This window comes from Labrus mixtus, chromosome 7, assembly GCF_963584025.1.
Source record: "Labrus mixtus chromosome 7, fLabMix1.1, whole genome shotgun sequence".
NCBI classification, from domain to species: Eukaryota; Metazoa; Chordata; class Actinopteri; order Labriformes; family Labridae; genus Labrus; species Labrus mixtus.
The window spans coordinates 15,117,920-15,132,599 of NC_083618.1; the positions used below are offsets into that span (position 1 = coordinate 15,117,920).

The 14,680-nt window shown below is 39.6% G+C and overlaps 1 protein-coding gene across 1 annotated transcript; it reads left to right on the plus strand.

Annotated features, from left to right (window-relative positions):
- Window positions 1-526: 526 nt before the first annotated feature.
- dctn2 (dynactin 2 (p50)) lies at window positions 527-13,625 on the plus strand. The gene is made up of 14 exons (XM_061043230.1): window positions 527-725; window positions 1,023-1,091; window positions 4,173-4,269; window positions 4,837-4,898; window positions 5,123-5,221; window positions 6,718-6,878; window positions 7,457-7,604; window positions 7,870-7,935; window positions 8,295-8,333; window positions 8,568-8,645; window positions 9,210-9,281; window positions 10,658-10,760; window positions 11,760-11,851; window positions 12,808-13,625. The coding sequence occupies exons 1-14, from the start codon at window positions 690-692 to the stop codon at window positions 12,892-12,894; spliced, it is 1,209 nt and encodes a 402-aa protein (XP_060899213.1). The 5' UTR covers window positions 527-689; the 3' UTR covers window positions 12,895-13,625.
- The last annotated feature ends 1,055 nt before the right edge of the window (window positions 13,626-14,680 follow it).

The window sequence follows — 14,680 nt, forward strand, 5'->3', positions numbered from 1 at the left end:
ATGAACTAATCCTTTAATCCTTCAGCATTAACTTAATAACTGATTCTATGTTATGTCACATAATTATCAGAGTCTATTTTTTAAGTGTATGATTTTTCCAACAGAGTTTGTCATTTTCTCATTTGACCATCTTTGTTCTTTAATTGAGTTGTTTGCTTGCACCTGTAGCGCCACCGTGTGGTGACAACTGAGCTTTAACTCAAGGATGTTCTTTTAGGAATAAAGACAAGAGGGGCTTTCTGTCGCAGCACAGATAATTAACAGGCCCAGGAACATTATGTGTGATGATAAATGCCGTGTAAAAGTCGTAAATGAGACAATACGATATGTCTACTATGTGTTGGTTCAATATTTACAATCGACAGAACGGGGTCCGCCAAATCGAATTGGTCAAACCACACGCATGCGCATTAACGTTCTTCTTTTGAGAGGTACGTTTGTTTTATTGGTTTTGCTGGGCCGCTCCAAACCCTCTCCCGTTAAGAACACATCACCGCCCATCCGGGTACACGGAATCAAACGTACACGCTTGTCAAATCAAACGAGTGACCACATCAGCCGGCTGACAGACTGCTGCCTCATCTACCCTTAGCTTTCACTCGGTTTTTATCGACTATTTGCACCTCTAAAGAACTGTTCTTATTTATTTTTTGGTGACTTGTTGCTCTCACATTTGTGTCCCGCTGAGAATGGCCGACCCAAAATACGCAAACCTACCAGGAATTGTAAGTGGCTAACGCTAGCGAAGAGATTAGCTTAATTGCTATCTAGCTCCAGTTAGCTCCTGCTGTCAATTGTATTTGTGCTCATTGTTTGCATTAAGCTAAGTCAACAACATTCATATTAGGTATGTCTTAGTCGCTGAATTGTAAGCTAATGTAGTCTCTTCTTATGCAACTCGTTTGGTAGCAATAAGTAGTATAAAGGTGTTGTTGAATGGTCCGGGGCGTTGGCCAGGCTAATGACAATAAACGGGGTGTGTGTGACCCTGTGTTATATTGTTTACCTTATTGTTTTAAAAGGCTTTTAACGAGCCGGACGTCTACGAGACCGGTGACCTCCCAGAAGATGACCAGGCTCAGTTTGAGTCGGTAAGTGGACATATGTTACTGACTGTATTTGAGAGTCTGCAGGCTCTTTAAGATAAGCCAGCAAGAAACTGATAGAAATATAATATATTTTTGTTATGGTGTCAATGTCTTTATGGTATCAAGAATGTCAAATGCTCTACTTTATTTTTTAATTTGAATGAGTTTCTATTCTGTGTTTGTGATGTTCTGACTCTGTGGTTAAAATCCTGATAAAAAAAGGTCTATGCTGATGTAAAAAAATTAGGGTTTCTTTTTAGTAAAATTGCTTATAAAAAATGGAAAAAGGTAAGAGAAGATAAATATGAAATAGATTAATTTTCTCCACCACCTAAGCACTATTATAAAAAAAAAAAAATGCTGTCAATGTTTATCACTATCATCACTTTGGTCTCCTGACTCTTGGAAAAATCTTTCCTCGTTCACATTAAGAAGTCCTATTTTCTTTTTTTTTTTTTAATAGTGATATTGTTAAGCTCTTTGTGAACAGATGAGGGAGGCTGATCTGACATTACTGTTAAACGTGTCTGGTTTGCTACTGACCAGCTGAATGAATCCTAATTGGCATTTTCCCTTCCATGTTCCCACGCTTGTTTCCCAAATTCCCTTGCCTTTCTTCCCCACCCCTCCTGGGACTCTAGTTTGTACAAGTAAGCCTGGCTCCGTTTTACTCTCAGTGAGCTTAATGCCATGCTTTTTATGCATGTTTTAACCTATATCCACTTTTCCTACCTCTATTGATTGGGATGTAATGAGAAGTATATTGATGGAGTGACCCCTTTTTGTGTTCTGTAATTCAACAATTTTTGATTGTTTTAAAGTGCAAGGAATCAATTATTTAGTAGCACTATGATTCTCTTTTATTTGGCCCTGCTTTGACAAAGCAGCGAAGGGTCAAGGAAGTATCTAAAGGGGTGTGAATCACTGAGAAGAGAAAGAAAAGTGTTTGTCTATCTGTTAAAGATATTTTTCTTTTTAACCTTTCATCATGTTCTAACAACTGCACCTTGGATAATCACACTTTAATCACACTAACTGGACATTTTAAAGGCCCCTGTGCTCTGTGCAATAACATCCTACAAGTTGCATTTGATACAATGTGAGAGGGAAAGTCAATGTTGACATGTCTGTCTGACATTGTTTCTGAATCTCTGGAGAATCAAAGCATTGAGTAAATGGGGAGAGGAAAATGCTGGCAGAAACATATCATCACTCACAAACTTGACCTCCCAAAGTAAATTTGTCAGGTGTATTGTAGGCCAATCCATATAAGAATTAGTTGGATTTTATCAGCATAATTTCTATCTGTGGATAAGATGCAGATCAAACATTGCCAATGTAGAGATGTCAGTCTTTTTGGAAGCATTGTTGTAAAATCAGCTCTGACACCTTTTTATTGAGAAGACATATATAAAGGACACTCTGGATCCATGGATCGCTAGTTTTGAAGCTTATCTAATTGAATAAATTAACGCTGCAGACAAGCTTTGTCACCAGTTGGACATCGGCAGACATGTCCAGTAGTGTGAACTACCATGTCTGATTGCTGGTCATTTAACTTGGACCGCCAGACGCGGTGTACAGGGGCCTTTACTTGGATAAATTTCATGAACCACTTTGGTATAGGCCAGAAGATTAATTTAGGATGATCTGCATGTTGTTAAGAAATAACTCGCTCTGAAAGATGATTTATGATAGTTTCTTTTAACAGAATATATTTTAGAGTTTTTAAATCTGTATCTCTGTAGTCTCCCTTAAACCACCCGTTACCCTTCACTGTTGTGTTGTTTACATCCATAGCTGAATGCTGTGAGACCTACAGTGTTCTCCATGAGAACATTTGGTCACACTGCATTATAAAGTACAGTATGGAATCAAAGGAGAAAGTAACATGCTGCTGTTCATCTTACCACCCTGATTCGGGGAAGAGAGAAAGTACTGTAGACACCACAAGCAGTCAGTCCTGTGTGTCTCCAGGGGTTTTAAGAGCAACTCTCAGAACACTGCTTTCTTTCTTACTTTTCCCCGATCCCGGCCAACTGTTCCTGTTGTGTGCATGGCATGTGATAACCACATTAATCTGTCTTGTCTCTCTCTCTCTCCCCCTACTTTTTTCTCTCCCTCTGCTCTTGCGTTACTTTCTCTAACTCTCTTTGGAAACCCAAGGAGCTGGTAAGAGCCTGACTAACTCTCCTCCCCGTCCTTCTCCTCCTCCTCCACCTCCACCCTGCATCTGTGTAACTGTTTGGTGTTCTGTGTTTTGTCTTCTTATCCAAATCTGTGCGTGTGTGCGTGTGTGTGTGTGTGTGTGTGTGTGTGTGTGTGCGTGCGTGTGTGCGTGTGAGAGAGAGAGAGAGAGAGCCCGGACTCATACCATCTTTATGTGTGTCTCAGTGGTGTTTTAATCTTACCCCTAGCCTCTAGTTCACCATAATTTATCACTAGGAAATATTGATCAACTGATTTTTGTGCTCCCCAGAATCACTAATTAAAGAACCATCCTTTAGAAAAGAAAGTTTTAGTGGCTTCTAGCTTTGGTTCTGTAATTTTTTAGTCATGTAACATTGCTTTAACCAAAGTAGACTTATACCTCATGGATAACATATGTTTTAAAAGACGGTCTAGAGAGTCCACATTCAGGCACAGGTGAAACTATGACTGATGTACACAATTTTGTCACCTTTGTCTCTTTGCTGATGGCACAAATTATTTTGGAATAATCTGGTTTACAACAATATAGCCTCAAATAAAGGCTGCTAAGCTCTTGAAGTATGGCTACAAAGGCTTTTATTTCCTGATGGTATGTGACCTTGATTACCATAATCCACACAATAACCAAACTGGCTAAATCTGTGCCTTTTAATCACATTCTGATGCAATGATAAATCCTACAATTTTTCTCTCTGATCATACAAATCCTATCAAAACAATTTCAAGTGTACCTGGGGCTTTGAGACTTTTGGCTCTCTGGCTAGGTGAGCCAAGACTCATTTTTCAGTCTTTGCTGTCTGTGAAGTCCTACTTGCCCTTTACTGGTTATGAATATGCTCAATTGACATTTCTCTTCTGTTGTTTCAATGACAGGAGGAGCTCTGCAGCGACAGTGTGGAGAGGATTGTGGTCAACCCGAACGCAGCCTATGATAAGTTCAAAGATAAGCATGTCGCCACCAAGGGACTTGGTCAGTCTTTTTATCACAACTTATTAACTGAACTATTACACTTGTACAGAGGGACATACTAACTGTTAGAGAGGATCATGGCTTAGTAGTTACAATAGTTTAAAAAAAATAACAAGAATGTAGTAGTAGCAACATGTGTGGGTTTAATGCAATACAATTCAGCACCACCACCACAAACTTCCGCCTCTGAAATGAAGATAAAGTTGAATATAAAAACCTCTCTGAAACGGTTTAAACAAAAACTGAACATTACATGATGGCAGGACTTGTTGCTGTTTTGTTTAAATTTTTAGACTTTTAAATGGCAACTGAGAGCGAGGTTCCACAGGCGGGTTTCATAGTGCTTTTATGCAGTCAGTTAGTCTTGTGACAAATTATCTTTTAAACACTAAGCCTGACACTTAGACACATCTTTTTAGAATTAATTAATTATTGACTCTCAAAGGATAAAGATGATTACAAGAGAAAAAGTGTGTTTGGGATCACATCAGGCTTATTACTGACAACCACTCTGCCTTTTCTGTGCTCTGGAAATATCGTTCAATCCATTTGTCGTCTTTTTCACAGACTTCTCAGACAGAATCAGTAAAAGCAGAAGAGTGGGCTATGAGTCGGGAGAATTTGAAATTGTGAGTATATTGTTTTTCAGCAGAAATCCATCACTCCACTCCCCCCCCCCCCCCCCCCCCCCGGATGTTTTCTGTAAATATACCATTGTTATTTTTATTTCACTGGCTGCATGTGTTTCGATGTCAGATTTAGAGCTGTGTGAGTTTCCATTTCAATGCTGCTCTGGAAGTTCTTCACAGTTTGCTTTTGTCTTGTGTTCATACTGTCTCTCTACTCTGTTCAGCTTGGAGAGGGCTGCGGAGTGAAGGAGACACCCCAGCAGAAGTACCAGCGCCTGGTCAACGAGATCCAGGAACTCACTCAGGAAGTGGATACCATCCAGGTGAACTGACAACCACACACACACACACACACACACACACACACACACACACACACACACACACACACACACACACACACACACACACAGAAGAACATTTCTCTCTGTCCACAGACTTGGCAAGACATGGTGCACTCTGATAATCCAGTCTTTTATCTCCCTGTTTGTTCACAAATTAAACAGCCTTTAATGGACAGGACTTATTTTCTCCCTTGTTCCTTTACCATGTAATCATGTCTTTATTCAGGATGAAACCCTTTAGGCACAGAGGTGTAATATATTTGTGCAGTTATTGTTGTCGCACTGCAGATCTTAGAATCCAACCGAATGCTTAGATCTGTGTGTGCACTGAAGCGTTTAATTCACCATGAGAATTAATGCTGATTAAAAGCTGTGAAAGGAATTGTTTTTCAGACGTACAAAGACCCCACAATCCCGAAACTAATTAAACTGGGGTGTCATTAACTGTCCCTCATAAGCAGCAAACCCTGTTCTCTGTTTCCAACACTGAAATCTATTTCAGTCTGTGAAATAGATTTTTGTAACAATGTCAGTGGGTTTGTTGCTCATGCAGGTCATGCTGGTACATAATGCGGCCTGGCTGTGGTGAACATGCTGCTTCTCTGTTGTTGCATCTCATCAAAGACTTTAGAGTAGTGTGTGTTTCCATTTTTGTTAATGGAAACTTCCAATGCTGTATGTATGGCTGAAAACATAGTCATACCCTTAAATATACTAATCCAGAACCAATGGTATAGTATAGAGTTTTTGTGGTGAGCTACTATGAAGGCATCACGACTGAAATCTGTCTTTTGAATTAGATGTAGCTGAAAAAATATGATCATTGTGTCATGAACTATGCTTTGCTGTTAAGAAGTTCTCACTTTTTTCAAACCAAGTTCTTGTTGTTCTTATTGAGGCTGTTTTGACTTCATACTTGACTTGGAGATTCAGGAAACAAAAGACCAACAAACAAGAAAAATCTTCCTTAGCTACATCTGTCCTCAGTTCTTGCTTGTTTTAGGGTCCTTTTGCTATCATTTTTATTTCTCTTTAAGCATTAGAAATTCATTCTCTTTGGAATTCATTAAGTGGGTTGCTGACTGTTTATCATGGAATGAACCTGAAGCTTAGCAGAAAATCATTCCAAAGATTAGTTTTTTAGTCGAAAGAGACAAAAAATGTGCCCTCTGGATTTGTTACCCTTAGTAATGTCTAAGCATATAGCTACCATAGCTGATTCAAACCCAGGTTAAGAATATAAGAATATCCCTTAATTTATCATATTGTGTCAGAACAAATCCAATATTTATGATAAGTACAACTGAGGGCTTGTGCTTACAGTGTGTTTTTCCTCTTTAAATCTGGCATGGGACACTACTTACCTGGTTGACTCAAGAACACTTCTAGTCCTGGATTTCATCAACCTCGGCATTGTTGTTTATTGCTGTGTAGATCTCAGATACTCACTGTCCTCTGTGTTTCTTTGCTTCCAGACGGCCACTAAGGAAACCAATGCAGAGGAGCGTCTGACCCCAGTTGTACTCGCCCAGCAGGCGGCTCAGCTCAAGCAGCAACTGGTTTCTGCTCATCTCGACTCTCTGCTGGGACCGCAGGCACACATCAACCTGGCTGACCCAGATGGAGCGCTTGCCAGGTGAGTTGTGACAAAACAATAAAGCAATCTGTAACCTGAAACCGGATGCTACAACCTTTCAGACCCTGACGGGGCCGTAGGCAGAGAACGGCTGGAAATTGGGGTAGATCGACAAAATAGAGTCAGCATTATATGTGGAGTGAGAGACCAGGGGAATTAATTTCACTAAGCCTTGGACTGTAACCCAGATATAGAGAGGGAGAGTAATAAGGGCATGGCTGTACAGCCGGTATCAATTGCTCACATAAATCCTGCTGAGTCCAGTGTGGCTTTACCTGGGGAGCACAAGATCTGACGGACAGATGATTTAAGACGGGAAATAAAAACTGGAGACAGTAAATGGTTTAACAGAGGAAAGCCCTAGAGAGACAAAAAACATACCACCAGATAAAGAGACAGAGAAAGTGAGACAAATAGAGGAAAATGTAACGAGACAGTTCACGATCAAAGCTCAACTTGACCTTGCAGTTTATAAGAGAGCCTGAGAATAATGATACCAAGATTGAGAAAAGGAGGCATATGGGGATGATAACAATATTGAGCATACGGTTTAATCCTTTGTGTCTCCTCACCTGCAGGCGTCTGCTCACCCAGCTAGAGGCAGCCAAGGGCAGTCGTGGTAGCGGAGAGAGCAAACCAATAGCATCAGCTAAGGGCCCAGATGGAGTGGTGCTGTACGAGCTGCACAGCCGACCAGAGCAGGAGAAATTCAACGAGTCTGCCAAGGTAAAGTGGAAACCGAGGATGAGGGAGCACAGAGTCAAGTGTCTCAGATGAATGCTTTAGCAAAATGAGCAAACATTGCCGTGGCATGATCGGCTACGCGCTTTTGTTTGCATTCTCTTGGGAGGAATGTCAGAATATTTGACGCCAATGAGTGGGACAAAAGGCAAGGAGGTATGTATGTGCGTGGGTGTTTGTGTGTGTGTGTATGTCTTTTGGGATGCTGTTGTCAGTGCCAACCATGTGTTGCCTTTTTCCGTCCCTGCAGATGGCGGAATTGGAGAAGCGTCTCGCTGAGCTGGAGATAGCTGTTGGCTCAGGATCAGACAAGCAGGTACACACCATCTCAGACAGTTTTTACACACACACACACACACACACACACACACACACACACACACACACACACACACACACACACACACACACACACACACACACACACACACACACACACACACACACACACACACACACACCCCCTCTCTGATGTTTTTCTCTTTCATTCACACTAATTCTGTTTATATCCCTCTCTCTTCTACTCTAAAACATGTTACATGCTCCTGTTGCTGTGTAACCCTCCATAAAAGTGAAATGGAAATAAAACCTTCCGCTGGATTTATGTAAATTATGAGGGAGGCGTCATTGTTTCTTGTTAAAATGTTATTTTCCTTCTTTGTGTTTACGTTGCAGGGACCTCTGAGTGCTGGTGTACAAGGTGCCAGTTTGATGGTAAGAAGTCTACTGTTCTTTTTGGAGAACTCACTGTTTGGAGTTTCTTTGTATTCATAAAGCTTTGTATCTGTTGTGCAGCCAGAGAACTGGGTCATACTTCACAGATGACACCGCTTCCTCCAAGTTTGTTTGTGTTCTTGTGTATACTGGCACAGCAACAGTAAAGTTTTTTTTACTCAAACTTATATATATATGTGTGTGTGTGTGTGTCTGTGTGCTTTTTTGTATCAGGACACCATTGAGCTCCTGCAGGCAAGGGTCAGCGCACTGGATTCTGCTACTCTCGATCAAGTGGAGGCCAGACTGCAGGTAACCCAGCACACCTCATGGGTTTAAGGGGGAAGCAGAGGCTTTTGTTCTGAACAGGATGTTCCCATATGAACCTTTATGTTTGAGGTGCACTGTTGGCTGTCCTGAAAAAAATCCTGTATCACAAACTTAGACTGAGTTCCTACCGATGTGGGCTGGGTTTCAATAAAATCCTCTTTTGTGTCTATACATTTAAGATAAATCCAAAAAAGACAAAATGCCCCAAAAATATTTGTAAGTAATGGTATTTACTGTGTCTTTGTACGACATGAAAAGAACAATTTTAGGATGTTTTTTCTACCGTGCTCATAGGACTGAGCTCAACAGCTATCTAAGCAGTTCTTTACTTTATAAACAACCTGATGCACTGAACAATTACTACAACTCAAGGAGGGTGTTTGTTTTTTTGTGGTGAACTGCTGATGAATGCTTATGAAGACAACAAAGTGCTTTATTCAATTAGAAGTTTGTTTTTCAACAGATTGGCATTAACTCATCTCTATCTGTCTTTGTCGGTTTCCTCTCTGAATGCCTCTAAAACGGTCTCTCTTCTCTCCCTTTCAGAGCGTCCTCGGGAAGATGAATGAGATTGCTAAACACAAGACAGCGATTGAGGATGCTGATACACAAAACAAGGTTTGTAATTCCTGCACATCCATCAATGAATAATAACTGCAGACACAACTTTTTCAGTGCTTTTGATCCCTCAATTAAAAATCACTTTAAGATCAAGGATTCATAGAAGCACAGGAGTTAAGTTTATACTAAAAACTAGTTTTATTGTATATCTAAAAAAAAATGCCTAGTCACTTTGGAATATATATATATATATATATATATCATTTTTTTAAGTTGGAGATTCAGTTGTGAGATCTGGGTAATTTCCAGTGTTTTAGGCATGGACTTTTTGAAAGTGCTCTACACTTGATAGGCCAGTAGAGGGCAGGGCATGTTAAGCACACCATTACAATACTAATGTCATGTACAGTGGTTTCAAGTTTATACACCAGGTTTTTGCACATCGTTTTTGCACATTTTGCTTTATTCAGAGACTGATATGTCCTGTACAGTAATTGTCTAAAAGGGTGTGTGACTTAATTCACTTTCGAAAAAACAAATATTCAAAAGTATGAATGGCCTACTTTAATTAGAATATATGGATATTTAATTCACTGTTCCAAAAATAACTAGTCTTTCGTTTAGCCATAACATACAGCAAGGGACAAGTCTCAAAACTGTATCACTCTGTACCACAGCATCATCCTTGAATTCATGTCTGTTCATTAAAGAGGACATGTTAAAACCCTTTTCTACCTTTTTCGAGCAGTCCCCTGTGGTCTAAATGAAACGTCTATGCTGTGCTTTGGTCAAAATATAACATGAATCAAGCACCAGAGGAGGTTTGTGACCCTTGATAAACCAGCTCTCTCAGAGCGCTCCGTTTTGGTGTGTATGTCTCTTTAAATGCAATGAGCCCCCTTAGCTTTCCCGGTAGACATCACTCCTCTGTAGCAAGAATAAAAATGGCAGACCTGCGCAAAAGTTTTGTTCAAGGCTGGGGGTGGAGTCCATGGTTGGAGATATCAGGGGAGAGGAGCGTATTTTTTTTTTTACCAGAATCCAACTTGTGACATCATTTTTCCCTGTGTTGTAAGACTTATGCAGACCACAAACAAAGGACTGGTTTATTTCACATTTTGTGGGTCGGTAGACACTCAGGTTACCCAAAATATATGTTCAAAAACACTGTAAAAGTGGATTTTTCATAATATGTCCCCTTTTAAGTAACAAATGCAGGTATGTGTCCAAGCCTGACGAAAAAGTAGAAACCACACAGTACTATTGTAACATTGAAGTGGACTCGTAAATATATGTTGATGTGAAAACATTCATCAGTATAATTTTATAACGTTTACAGTTCCATAAATGACCACATCAACAAATCAGTCACACGTTCTGAGGCTGGAGGGTTTTTGCCTCTATTAATGTGTCTGTGTGTGTTTACCTGTCAGGTGTCGCAGCTTTATGACGTGGTGCAGAAGTGGGATGCCATGTCTACCTCCATACCTCAGGTGGTGCAGAGGCTCGTCGCTGTCAAGGAGCTGCATGAGCAAGGTACCAGACAAGAAAGTAAAGGGGTTTACAGCGTGCTAGTCAAGGACTTTCTTTGTCCTCACATAATCCTCTGAGTGTTTAAAGTCACATCACTTCATCTAATAATACTGTATGAATGTACTGGTACAGAGTAATTAGTTCATATGGCAAATATTGTAATAATATTGCTCTAGGGGCAAATTTCGCACAAGTAATGATAATAACAATGAAAACTTGGATTCTTCCATGTGAGTGTAGTAGAACCTTGAAATGACACCCATGAGAGTTCAAGGAGAGGATGTATGTAGGTTAGTGGGGGGTGGGGATTGGCATTAAAGATTCAAAATATGTAGGATGTAGCCACAGAGCATAATAGGGTGTAAACCCCAGATCACGCTTCAGGAGGAGTCTGTGCTGGGAAGTAGTTCTTAGTCTGAAAGATTTGCATTTACAATGGGAACGTCCATGTGCAAGACATAAGATGAAAACTAAGCGAAAATGGGATTCAAACGGATAATAGAATTAGCCCAAACCATGGCAGTCTGTTATAACAAAGGGTAGAAATCAGTGAAAGGGAGCCTCAAAACGGTAATAGAATTACACTAAATCTAGCTATAATGTTAAACACTGCCCCAGGGGGGAAGAGATGCATGATATTATACATCACATTATCATCTTATTATTATTTAACACATGAAAGCAGAACCTTAGCATTAATAGATTATATTGATAATCCATTTCTGAGGGCTGGAAGAGGTCATTTATCATCCAGACTCACTTTACATCAATCTGTCACAACTTGCCCTTTTTTTTCTTGAAAAGGAAATACGGTGTTTAATATTTAAAGCCGTCATTTATCAGATTTAGAATAAGTAAGTCTATACCTCCACATCGCCTCTGCTGAGAGAAAAGACAGCAGTGCATTTCTTTAAAGCAGCAAATAAGTAAAAAAATACTGTTTCTCTTTCTCCCTCTCTGTTGCTTCTTGACTTCACTTCTGCCTCTTGTGTCATCTGGTAGCCATGCAGTTTGGCCAGCTGCTGACCCACCTGGACACCACTCAGCAGATGATCAACAACTCTCTGAAGGACAATAACACCCTGCTAACACAGGTAGGAAGTAATACATTTACTGCACAGTTGGGACAACATAAATCTTTTTAAAAACGGCTGAAGTGGTGAAACCAGGGATCACTGTGGGGTTGTGTTTTGACTGTTTTCTGTTTTGGTTTTTTTTACACTTTCTTTGCACAAGTGGTCCAGGTTAGAGGGATATGGATGAACAAGCAACCAGTGACTGCTGTGTACATTTTTTAGGGAGTTGTAAAAAAAAAACATGATAAAATCTACAATACAGACATTGTCTGCTTACTGGAATCAATCTTTTAACATTATCTTATTCTACATTTGAATTGTCGAGCTAACTGCAGAGTATTTATACTTTGTATTTAACTTGAACATCAAAATATATGGGGAATAAAAGTGACAATCATATTTTCAGTTCCTGCACCAGAAGCTGGTGCTGAGTGACCAATGTGCCAACCACTTAGTATTCAGTGTTGGACCCTGTTATCTTTATCAAATGTGACCACTTGACATAATGTGAGAGCTTCTATAACCATAGAATGATTTGCAATGACGATTTTTAAAGCCAGTAGAAATTTCATCCAGGTTCCACAAAGATTTCTAGAAAATCTGACATTTTCTGTTGATTGACTCAACTGTGTAATTGTCTCAGTTTTAATGCTAAATTAAATTCCAAATTGTTTCATTTTACCTGACTAACTCTCCAAAAATTAGATTTTTTTCACACAAGATGATAGAAATTATAGGAAAGCAGAGAAGCTAGAAGAGTTTCATTTTTGTTGCCTATTTTCTGCATTTCTAATCAGCGATCCCTCTTTCAACCATACACCGTCTCTCTATCCTCATATTTTCCTGCCTCACCTAAACCATCACTCTGTGTCAACCACAGCTTCTTTCTATTCCACCCGATTAATCAACTTTCCGTCTAACTTAATATTTCTCTCTTCCCTAACTTTATTCTTTTCTCCTCCTCTTCCCTCCAGGTCCAACAGACCATGAAGGAAAACCTGGTGGCTGTAGAAGAGAACTTTTCTGCACTCGATCAGAGGATGAAGAAGCTCTCCAATTAAGCAGCGAAAGAGTTTTGAACCGGTCCAGCAGAGTGTAGAGAACATGGACAAACAAGAGTTGGCTGGGGAGCGCTATTGCTTTCTACTTTGCCTCTGCCTTTTTTTCACTGAGTGGAATGTCAGAAAGTGGGAAAAGATGGAATAACAAAATAAGAAGAGACCAAAATGTTCTTGTCCACGCTCCTTTCCTCTTCCTTTTTCTTGCATCAAATTGATATCAACTGAAAACACTTTTGTCCACTTTATTCATGCCACTGACCGATTGCAGTCCCCTGTTAAGCTTATCGACTTTTAGACTGGATGGTTTTTATAAAATATTAGTATTAAAGATGAAAAATTCCTCTATCCCTTGGATCCTCACACTATTACTGGATTTGTACTGTAAACTTTTGGTCAAGTCAGATGGATCACGGTAATGTTGGGTTAAAGGACGGCACAATAAAGAAGTTGTCAACTGTTTAAAAAAAAGATTAAAAAAGGATCGTTTGTCTTCTAGTGTTGTAGCAGGAGCACGTCTGTGCAGGTTTCAGGGCCAAGTGATGGAAGGACAGCTTGTAAATATGCCTGTGTACCTTATTGTTTCTTCACGCTCAGTCGCTTGTAACTATATTATTATGACTGAGGCCGGACACCACAGACAAACTTTTAATCTGCTTTGTCATTGCCTACAAGTCCACTGTAATGTACGTCTGTGGTCATGGAAACCGATCAATAAATCTTAAGTGCGATAATTGAGCTCCTTTTTATTTCATGAGATTGTGACTGCCTTTAAGAATTATCACTATCATAGCTGACTGCCTCAAACATAAAGTATAAAATATTCTAAATTACTGAATAGATGAGAACAAGCTCAAGTATTTCTATAATGTTATGGATTAGATTAATTAGTCATCATGTGAAATCTTGGTATGTAAGATGCAAAGAATTAGCCTCTGATAAGTGCAAGTTAATATATTTATTTTTGGGCTTTTTGTGCCTTTATGGAGAGATAGGACAGTGGATAGAGCTGGAAATCAGGGAGAGACAGAGAGTGGGGAATGACATGCGAGAGAGGAGCCACAGGCTGGATTCGAACCCGGGCCGCCCGACTATAGCCTCCTACATGGGGCGCGCGCACTAACCAATGCACCACCAGTGCCCCAGCCAGTATGGTTTTTTAAGTAACTAAAAGATCAGCTGTTGGTATTTAATTAAAGCCATGAACTTTGCCTTTTAAACAACTAACCTTAAAGAGAGATCTCAAATCATATTTGATTTAATTTCTTTTTTAAAGGAATTGTAATTCAATGTTTGGCCACAAGGTGACAGCATAGCATCTTTTTTAAAAAAAGGTCAAACTCACATACATTAAATGTTATTTTACATCTTTTCTATTCAATCATTGACTAATAACAGTTTTTATTTCTATTGGTTGTTTAAAAAAGATGGTTAACTTGATATTATTGGCCAACTACATTTGAAGTTAAAAATGTAACAAACTGCCTACACAAAAAGAAAAACGTTTATAGTCTAGTTCATGTTTTGATGTCTCCACTTATTTCCTGCCATCGCTCTGCTGTCGACAAATGATGCTCCATAAGATCAACACCCTGAAGGATCAAAAGGCAAACCTTTGTAAACACCCACAGCTATACTTGAATATTCTCAAAGCATAGCTTTGTGAGGTCAACCACAAATCCACCCGTATTAGGTTTATAACAAGCATTAAAACAAAGAGCTTGCCCGTGTTTAACATCAGGTAATGGAATTAAGGACAAAGGTGAGCAGATGGGAAAGTAAGGTGGGA

Coding starts and splice junctions, on each gene's coding strand:
- dctn2 (XM_061043230.1), top strand. CDS start 690: ATGGCCGACCCAAAATACGCAAACCTACCAGGAATT. Junction 4,899..5,122: donor AGTCGGGAGAATTTGAAATT/GTGAGTATATTG, acceptor TACTCTGTTCAG/CTTGGAGAGGGCTGCGGAGT. Junction 7,936..8,294: donor GCTCAGGATCAGACAAGCAG/GTACACACCATC, acceptor TTTACGTTGCAG/GGACCTCTGAGTGCTGGTGT.